General features: G+C 53.7%; 1 protein-coding gene across 4 annotated transcripts in view; it reads right to left on the bottom strand.

Annotated features, from left to right (window-relative positions):
- Nucleotides 1-6: 6 nt before the first annotated feature.
- TTI1 (TELO2 interacting protein 1) overlaps nucleotides 7-10,331 on the bottom strand; it is a 53,600-nt gene continuing 43,275 nt past the window's right edge. For 3 of the 4 annotated variants that reach the window (XM_004698258.3, XM_045295166.1, XM_045295167.1), the window contains one exon: nucleotides 7-522. In XM_004698258.3, coding sequence (XP_004698315.1) covers nucleotides 339-522 — 184 coding nt within the window. In that variant the 3' untranslated portion in view covers nucleotides 7-338. The remainder of the gene's footprint in view (nucleotides 523-10,331) is intronic. The other variant, XR_006680556.1, reaches the window with a different exon arrangement.

Genomic DNA, 10,331 nt, shown 5'->3' with positions numbered 1-10,331 from the left:
GTGTGTGTGTGGGGGGACCCACTGTGTGTTTGTAATGACAGGGCAGTGTTCCTCACCCTCAGAGCTGTGACCCGCAGATGGGGTCCAAGGGAGCTGACGGCCACTGTCCTTAAGCTGGGAGGTGTGGTGTGGGTGAGATGGTCAGCTCAGGAGCTGCCTGACTGCAACTTGAAGACACAGGTGTGGAATGTAAATAACAGGCCAGCACTTTCTTTCAATCCGACTTCTAGGCAGTTGTGTGATAGGTCAATTTAGAAATCAATGGGCTGTCTGATCCCCTTTGCAGTCGGTGGGGGTGGGGTCAGCCTGACCCCAGAGGGGTTCCTGGGGGAGAGGCTTCATGGCAGCTCCTGGAGCAGGTGCAGCACATTGGCGGTGAATGGGCTCTGCTGGCCCGGCGCCCCCAGCAGCCGCACAGGGCAGAGACTGGAGTGGGGAGGCGTAAGCAGCTCCGGGCAGTGACGCTCCCTCAGGACCAGCCAGGTGGAGTCTGGGTCTACCTTCATCAGATGGAGGAACACGCTACAGAGAAACGGAAAAGAGTGAGAGGGTGGGGGGCGTGAGGGAGGGCTGGCTTCACCCAGAGGGGATGTCCTGGGCTGTTGGAAGACACGGCTAATAGTAACAGAGGGCTTCTGGGAGGAGAACTGAGCCACTGAAGAGTCCAGGGCGGGGTGTTAGGATGGTTCCGACACCCGGCAGAAAGAGGGGTAAACAGTTTCATGTCCACTGACACAGAGAAGAAAAGTAATGTCTGAACTGAGCGACGTTGACATCAAACAAGCTCTTGGCAAAGAGACAGGCTGATTTCTGGGTGTGAGTCATTTTCGAAAAGAAGATAATTGTCAAGGTCAGCTCTTCCTGACAGGCCCGGCCAGCGCAAGGTTGCTGCTGGCCGGGCTGCTTGGGACCAGGGGCGAGTCTCCCAGCGTCTGCACCTCTAGCTCCTGCCTCTGGGTCCTCCAGTTCCCCCATTTGGTCTGGACATGTGGTCCTTGGCAGACGGGTCAGATCTGAGGGAACTGGCAGCCCCTGGCAGCAGGGAGAAGACCGAGTCCTGCCCCCGTGACCTCTGGAAGCCACAGAGTTAACCGGGTCCGGTCGCCACGTCTCCATTGAGTGAGGGTCTTAACCTTGGCTTGAACTTAGGGTCAACCTTGTTTTCTCCTCGTAGCCCGTGTCTGAATGATCAAGCCACATGCCCAGGGCCACTGTCTTGGGCAGCCCAGCTGCTAATGCCCTATACCTACCTGAGAGATCGTTTGGCATTTGGCATCCTCCTGTGGGCTAGTCCCTCTCTGCCACCCTGCATCCCACGCATTTCCTCAGGGAGGCTGCCTTCTGACCATCACATTGAGGTTAACCCATGACCAACAAATCCACGCGACTGACAGCGGCCCTATGGGACAGAGTAGAACTGCCCCTGTGGGTTTTCAAGCTGTGAATCTTCATGGAAGCAGACGCCACTCCTTTCCACCCAGGAGAGCCCATGGGTCCAAATGGACCACCTTTGATGAGGGGCCGAGTGCTCTGCTCCTGAGTGCCTGGCTGAGCGGGCCCGTGTCTCTCTCTCTCAGGGTACCGTTCTGGCAGATCTTGATTCCTGTCTACCCAGAGCGTGAGTGCCTGATGGGTGGAGCAGGTGAGCGCTGGACTTGGTGAGGCGCAGTGCCTGGGAAGCACTCAGTCAGTGCTGGCTGCTTGTACAGCCCGTTTCCCATGAGGACGCAGTGACTTCGGTCCACGCTGACGCCCCTCCCTGGAACAGTCTCATGATATCAAAGAATCAGAGGAAGCCACCCGCACCCCGCCCACAGGGCTCATGTGAGCCCAGGGACTGCCTGCTACGAGGCTGAAGGATAGGGCTCATCACCTTTGGCTTCCATTCCTTGCAGCTAAATGTGGGTGCTGCTCACCCCGGGTGTGGCGGAGGGCTGAAATGTGTGATCTCTGCTGACGGATGGCCTTTAAAGTATCCAAGGATGTGCAAGGCACCCAGCTGGGTTAGTGGTGACAGTCCAGCTGTGATCCACAAGGTCAAAACCAACTTCTGGGGGGCGGGAGGAGAAAGATGGGGCTTTTACTCCTGTAAAGAGTTACTGTCTGGGGAACTCACAGGGCAGATCTACCCTGCCCTACAGGGTCACGATGTGTCTGCATCGACTCGATGGCCGTGTGTCTGGGTGGACCATGCTTCATTCTTAACAGTTTTTCCTAGGGGCCTTGCCCATATTATTGGGCTACAAGTAAGGACTTAAATCCGTGCTAAAAAGAAAAATACATTAGTCTCCCCTCCCCCCTGCCCCATTAATCTGAAAAACCTGTGCTCTCTGGGATGTGTGTAGTGTGTGTGTGTGTGTGTCACACTTTACCTCTGTGAGAGCACTTTCCGCTTTCTCTCGTGTGTTTAATAGGCATATGCTAAAGAGGCAGGCGGTGGGGCACGCTAAAAAATGTTCTGGCCTGTTTTTCGCCTAAACAATTTAAGTTTCCTTTGCTTAGGATAATCTAGTGTTTATAACCTCAGCGGTGGCTGCTGGAGAAGTGATTAGAATATTCTAATTCATCCTTTCCACTTCACCGCAGCATGGAGATGCGGCCTGCGTGGGAGATGATTTTTGTTTAAAAACAAAAATATCTTTGATAATTAGAGTGGCAAGGGAAATTAGGGGAAAAAAACGCACCCAACACGGGGAAGCAGCTTTCTGTTTACACGTGACACGGCTGACAGTTTCCCTGGTGCCAAAGACTGCTAGAATGCAAATGGTTTCATTTGATTCCCTCCCCTCCCTCCCCCTTCCAGAACGCCAACCATTTTTCACCCTATGATCCAGCGTACTCACGGCTTCCAGGCATTTTTGAATCTTGGTAACGCCCGACTGGCTTGTGTCATGCACAGCCCAGTTCCGCTGGAGTTCTGCTCGGCTCCCAGGGCACGGGTGCCTGGCAGGGCTCCTTTAGGGAGCCCCTTGTTAACTAGCTGGTGGGGAGAGAAGCCCACTCTGTCCGTGGACTTTCCTTGCTAAGACGCTGCCACAGAGAAACAACGGTAAGAACCTGCGTGCAAAGCTCGCCTTCTTTCAGCAAGAATTATCTGGGAGGCTCATTTCTTAGCCCAGAAACGGGGGGCTTCCTCCGGGAGCAGCGGCCAGTACACACTGGCTCCTGCCTGAGAGGCTAGGAGCAAATGGCGGTGTCCCCCTCCCTGGGCAGGCCTCCCCTTTCTTTGGAGGAAGTCCAACACAGTGTGCCAGCCTCCTCACAGGCTCTCCCCGAGACTCTCGGGAGATGAGGTGCAGGAACACCTCCCCCCACCCCGACCCAGCTGGCTAATGGACACACCGTTCTTTCCAGAGTATGTGTGTGTAAGGACTAATTATTACTACCAGCTCAGCAGCACTGCCACCGTGGAAAATCCTCGGACCCTCCTGACAGGGGCAATGTGTTTGTCATTCCTCTCACTCATTATTCCCTCCATACAGACTTGGCAGGGGTCCCGAGTCTCAGCCAATGGGGCTCTGATTCCGCTTATTATTTGCAGGAGGAGGCACGTGCAATGTCCCTTGCCCTCCACATGCCTGAGGTGGGGAGCAAAGCAGTGCCATGCAACCAGATGGCTGGCAGGCGGGGCTGTGCACCGGCTTGGGGAACTGCCTGTGACTCACTGAACTTCAAATGCCGGAAGACTGGGAACCTGGAGCCTTGTTTGCTGGACACCTGGGAGCTGGGCCTGAGGCCCGAGAGGGCTCGCCTGCTCAGTGGCCCGGTTTGCTCCAAAGCTGACAGCCAGCTGGTTGTGCGGCCCATGCCTGCACAGCCTGTGCTGGGAAGGAGCTCCGGAGAGAGAAGGACCCAAGGCGGGTGGGAAAATCCTGGCTGTTTTGCAGAATTGAAGGCCAGAGACAAAGGCAAGACCTCTACTTTTAAGAGTCTGGGACAATGGTCTGGGAAGTGTTCCTAGACATCTTGACTTGAGGCGTGGCAGGAACAGCTGTTGCACAGCCCAAAGAGCCAGTTCTATGGCTAGTGTTTTTTGTTTTTTGTTCCCCCCAATACAAAGGGAAACACTATAAAGACACCCATATAGCTGTCCATCATTTAACTCCTAAACAAACAGTGCACCCTGCTTCCCCAGGGCCCACCTCAGTGGCTCTTGGGAGCACAGTTATCGAGAGATGACCTGGTCCCCAGCGTGCGGGAGCCACTCAGCAGCGCTGCCTGCTTCCCAGTGTCCCGAGGCGTGTGATTATCTCTCAATAACCTGTAGGGCTGTGTAGCTTAAATGATAACTTGACTTTAAAAAATTTAGAACTCGCCGTTAGGCAGTTTCTAAGCAACCTCTGTTTCCATGGCAAAGAAGCCTGGTGTTTATACTGATTTTTCACTTAAAATGCCGTTTTATTGAATTTCACTTCATGCAGGCGGCCATTTCCCTGCACTCCAGCCCGATCTACAATTGACGGGGATCAGTAAGTACCTAATAAACTCTAGCCCCCAAACCACCAGAAGAGGTTCCTGCCTTTAGGATCAATATGGGGAGCTTTGAGCCACCGTGCCGGGTAGGAGGGTGTCTGGGAGATGGGACAAGGGTCACTGGGATGGGCTTGGCCCTCTCTGGGCGGTTTCCCAAACAGTTCCTTACACTCACTTCAGCCCAGTCCCAGCTCCTATGTTGGGTGGTTGGCCTGCAGGCTCCCAGGGGCTCTAGCAGCCTGATCACAGACGCCGAGGGGCAATACGGCAAGCTCTGGGAGGGTGGGGGCGGGGGGCACTTTGCGTGGGGAGGAGCTTCCGGAGGCTGGTAGAGACAGCGGATCCAATCCACCCAGGGTCCCTGCAGCAGCTTTCTAACACAGGGACTGGATCTTAAACAGCCCGGCCTCCATTGCCACCGTGATGTGGCAAAACCAAGCTGGACCTTGTCCGAGGCGGCCTGGCAGGTCTGACAGCGCTGTCTAGACAGCACCCGCTGAAAGGGAAGAGCTCTAGAGAAGTGATGGCAGGCGGCCGCAGAATCAGGGATTCCAGCTCTTCTTTCCCTGTCAGTTACTTGCTTGGGGGATCTGCTGCTCTGGGCTCTCTCTGGATTTATAAATTGCTCTCAGGAGCTGTCTGGGCAAGTGCCAGTGGTGGAAAACTTGGGGCTTTGTGATCTGCTTTCTGACTGGTTTGTTTACCTGGGACTTCGAAAGAAGTTATTCCAGGGTGTCTCCTTAGGAACAAGACACAGGCCATCTCCAGTTGGGCACGAGCAGGTACAACCGGAAATAAACTCACTGGCTGGAAAGTGGCCATACCCTTGGTTATTTTAGCTTCCTGGGTTACACATTGGGCTGCCAGGTCAGCAGTTCAAAACCACAGCTGCTCTGTCAGAGAAAGACGAGGCTTTTTACTCGTGTAGAGTTAGTCTCAGAAACCCACAGAGGCAGTTCTATCCTGTCCAGTAGGGTTGCACTGGGCCGGAATCAACTCTATGGCAGCGGGTTTGGTTTTGGTGTTTGGTCTAAGAAGCCCTGATGGCACTGAGGGTTAGGCACTGGACTGCTAAATACAAGGTTGGCGGATCAAACGCACCAGCTACTGCGCGGAAAGACGAGGTTGTCTGCTCTGGGACAGACTGACAGGCTTAGGAACCCTGGATAGTCAGGATGAGTTAGAGTTGACCCGGGGTGGGGGAGGTTTGTTTTGGTTTTCTTTTTGGTGTTCCGTCAAAGGAGTCCTGTGGTGCAGTAGTTAGAGCAAATGGCTGCTCATCCAAAGGTCGGTGGTTTGAACGCACTAGTTGCTCCACAAAAGAAAGATGAGGCCGTCTGCTTCCGTAAAGATGGACGGAAAGCTGAGGCAACCTGTGGGGTGTGAGCCCAGGGCAGCGGTGGGAGGCGGCAAGCTCGCTCTGGTAGAACAGCCTCCTGCTCTTCTCTGTCCCTGCCAGTGCTCCTCCCGGGACGTCACACATGCCGGTGCTACAAATGAGCCTGTGTTTCTGCTGAAACAAATGGATGCTCAGGGTGTCGGTGTGTCCTAGCCAGCAGGCAGTGGGGCGATGCTGCTCTATTCAGTAATTTACTCTAATGGGCCTCGGTTCATTGGTTAACCAGTATTTCAGGCCTGTCCTTTCTTGCTATTCAATTTAGCTATCTTCCCTTGCGCGGAGGTGGTTTTTTTGTTTCTAAATGTTGGAAATGGAGGATTATGACTTGGAGCAACGATTTACTCTCCAAATAAATACTACCAATTACCTTTGCAGCGCTACATACTCATTACACTTCGCTATGCTTAGCGGTTCAGGTCCATCCATCCATCCATCGATCTAACACCGACTTGCATCCTCACACAGGGACACATATTGAGGATATTTAAATGCAACAGGATTGAAAACCATAAACGCCAGTGGAGGCGGGTGATGTTAATGGTACCCCTAAAGTACTGTGAGACAAAGTATCATAAGTGCACTGCAATGACTCCGTGGCTTTGTGAATCTTTAAAAAGATATGGCACTGAGAGGCCCAATCTGTTGCAGAAGATTCAAAAATAAACTAGGACCTACCAGGATTTAAATCCTGATGGGGCGGGGTTTGCAAGCAGTCCCTTCCATCTGGCCAGATTCCTCTACCTCAGGCAGGCCTGGATCTCAGGATGGCATTGGCTAGAGGATTTCAAAGTATATCCTTCAGGGCAAGAGCACCACAAGGGTGACCAGTGGCCTGGCTGGCTGTACTCCCAGGTTACCTGCAATGCTTCCTGACCCTCCCTGGCAGGTATGTTCCCTGGAAGAGAAGATATCCTCCTAGCAGCTTGCCCACCCCCGACTCCAGACCTGGTTTCCTGTAAGCTGGGCTCTGGCATGCAGCCAGCAGACTCCGCTCCTGGCCGCCCTGACGACCAACTCTAGGACGTCTATCTCTGCATTCACTACAAGGACGCTGAGCTGTGAGTCACAGCACGACCCAGTGTCCCTTTAAGATGACCCATGGAGAACTCGCCTTAGGGCTCAGTAACCATGGAAAGCTGGGCTTCTCTCCCTCTCTGTCTTTCAAATCAGATTGCATTTCCGTCTTTGCTGCGCTGTGAGGAAGCCCAGGGCCGAGTGCCCGGCTCACCTCTCGCTCAGGTGCAGAGCACGGAGCCTGCCATTTATGCGTAACCTCAACCCCAGCTTCATTTGGTTTTGCTTAGTCTTTCTCCCTTGCTGTTTACTTTGCTGCACATACTTTATAAGATGCCCAAGTCTCTTTCTGGGGAATAAGGAGGAAGTTTAAGGATGATGACTGCTATGTATCAGCTTAAACAAAAAAAGTGAGCCATGATGGCGTCACGGTGAGGTCTCATGGGAGGTGAGGCCTGGGGACATGCTCCTGTACAGCTGACAGTGCACAATGCCTACCGGGCAGCTTTCCTCCCTCACGCAGGGCTGCTACGTGCAGGGATTGACTCAAGGAGCCTCCACTTTTGACGGTGGCCTGGCACTCTGTGCCAGACATGACATACGTGACATCACAGAGCCCCTGAGGTAGTGTTCTTCGGTGGGCAGGGACAGATACATCTGTTCCAGTCTAGATGAGAAAACCGAGGCGCCGAGAGGTTAATCAACTTGCCCACGGTTGCACTGCTATTGAGGGGGAACTTGGGGTCAAGTTTAACTTCACCTTCATCTTTGAAATCTTTCATCTCTGGCTTATAATAGATACTCGATAAAACTCTCTAAAAGACCAACATAAATAATATGACCATCGAAGCTGTTTCCTTGGTTACTTTTCTGGGGACCGAGATCATGGTGTTCATTCTAGCCTGCTCGGTGTTTGGGACAGACCCGGAGTCTGCAGAAGTAATGAGATGGCTCCCCTGGTGTCTGCCGAGCCTTTCAAGAACTCCAGCCCCTTCTGTGCAGACAGGGAGCCACAGCTCGACTGCCCTCGCGCCAGAGTACATGCATGCCTGCGCCCGTGCTCTGGGGGGGTAAAACAGTCTCCCTTGGCAGGTTATCAGTCATGTGACCAGATGGAGGGAGTCTGAACCGGATTGGCGGCATCCATGTACGTGGCACAGGGGTCCCTGCCCTCAGATCTGAAAGCCAGCCGCAGCCAACGCTGTTTGTAACCAGCAGGGCAGATGCCTCTTATCTGACACCATGAAATCAAGCCTACATATGCATGGCGAATAGCTTCCAACTGGAGTGTATTTTTAGAACAATGGGCCTTGCAAAGAAAAGCAGCAAAGCCTGTGGAAAGATGAATACGAGGAGAGCTAACTACTTGGGTCTGGATCTGTCAACTATTAATCAACTATCAAGAGGAGAAAGGCTAGGCCTGCTCTCATTCCCATGCCGGTGCCGTCCTTGGGGACAGAGCCCTGCAGCCCAGGGCCACACGGCCACACTGCCCGAGGAGACGAGCAGCCCATTGCAAGCTCAGCGGAGCTATCCAGATCCACTCATCGAGAAGAGGCCCACGTGTGTGAGAGAGTGGAGCTGGGGCGCCTACAGGGCTGAAACAGCAGCGCTGGGGCTGGTGTGTGCGCAGCCCAGTTTGAAGGCGCCACTGGCTCTTTGAGGGGCTTGGATCCCACTGCTCAGGCAAGCGCAGGGAAGTCAGTTAGTGACAGAGTCTTCAAAGTTGGTTCCCATGACTCAGGCTGACTGGGCTGGGGAGGCACAATTACGGTGAGAAAGGAAGAAAGAGCCTTTTGTGTGAAGAGCTATTCAGTGCAGTAGAGAGGACAAAGCAGGCTGATGGTAAGAAATCTGAGTCTATGTATACAGCAGCTGCGCAGTCCAAGTACACAGACAGCCGACCGGCGAGCAACTCGGGGGGCTAGGGGCACCAGCTTCCCACTCTGTTGACAATCCGCCTATTATTTACAGTAGGCATGGGTTTGAACTGCCAGACCCTCTCACACTCGAAGGTTTTTTTCCTGGTGCTATTGTGGTGAGTGCAGATGTTGTGAGTATCCAAAAGTGTACACATACACACAGGTACACACACACAGAATGGACCCTTGGAACACAGCGCCACGTGGGCTGGGGCCTCCTGTCTTGTTCCCTCTACAGTGGGTACTCCTCTGATCCCAAGGATGAGTGGTGACCATGTGGGCTCCTACACCTCTAACTCGTTCCCTCCCACCAAAGCTCCGTGAGGAGCTGCCACCACCTTTCCAGTTAACAAAGGGAAGAAATGAGGGGCAAAGGGGCCTTGCTTTTGCCTCCAGGTCACATAGCTAGTAAGTCCTGAACCCTGGTTTATCCAACTACACGACGGGCACCTCTTGCCATCAAACATAGGCAGAGGGAAGCCACGCTGCCCCCGTGTGTAGTCAGTCCTACATGCACAGCAAGGACTACAGCAATAACAGCGTCGAGTACCTGTACAACCAGAAGGTGAACCAGCTGGTCATGACGTGCTGGGCCCTGCAGCAACACTGGCTCTGGGGTTGGCAGGTGCGGGGAGGCCTGGGCCGGGGTGGGGATCAAGAGCCCACAGGCCTTGTTCCTCTACAGTGAGGCCTGTTGGGCCTGGTCTTGTCTTTTTAAAATAAGAATTACCTTGTTTTTTGCTTCCCGTGCTATGCTCAGGGTGGAAAGGCTGGCTGGAGATGTAAGACCTGACTGCCAGAGACGGAGAGCCAGACCCTGTGAAGACCCGGGCCTGGGGAGGAGGTTCTAGCCCAAGGACTTTAACTAGGCTGGGTGTGCGCTGGCATGGAGGGAAGACACAGAGATGTGGGGGTGGGTGCTCCTATCTAAAATGCCTCTCATGTCAGGAGTTAAAGCCCCATGAGCAGAGAGGTCCTGAGGGGCCCAGAGCATGCTGGGAGAGGCCTCCGAGGTTTCCAGGGCCACCTGGGAATGCCAGCCCGCTAAGCTGGTACTTGCAATGGGCTGAGACGGGGGCCTGCCTGGTAGGACGTGCTATTCTGGCGTCCCATGTGTACCCTCAGGGGCACGGCTCTTCCACACCTCAAAGACCATTTTCTCCTTTGCTGTCTGTTAAGTTCTTTCACTGACAGTGCTTTGGGGAGACCTGGTATCCTTGCATCACCAGTTCACAGTGACACCTGGTGGTAACTCATAGCTGCAAGGTTATACCATGAACCCCTTCCTGCTCCCACCCCCACCCCCCCAAATTGCAAGATTTATGCTCCCCTCCTTACCAGGCGCATTCGATAGATAAAAGCATTAAACTGGAATGGCAGCTCCGTTCTGAGCATTTACAGCCTCGGTGATACCAACCGCCCCCTGATCAATTTCCATTTTCTGGAGTTTACAGCCTGGATGTAAAAGCCTGCCACAAAGGCTGTATTTAATATGACAAATTTAAAAAGCAAACACAGGCTGG

The sequence above is a fragment of the Echinops telfairi genome, unplaced genomic scaffold (assembly GCF_000313985.2).
Source record: "Echinops telfairi isolate 266 unplaced genomic scaffold, ASM31398v2 ScPeMD7_5592;HRSCAF=6446, whole genome shotgun sequence".
Taxonomy (NCBI): Eukaryota; Metazoa; Chordata; class Mammalia; order Afrosoricida; family Tenrecidae; genus Echinops; species Echinops telfairi.
This window is presented reverse-complemented; position numbering and strand designations above follow the sequence as displayed.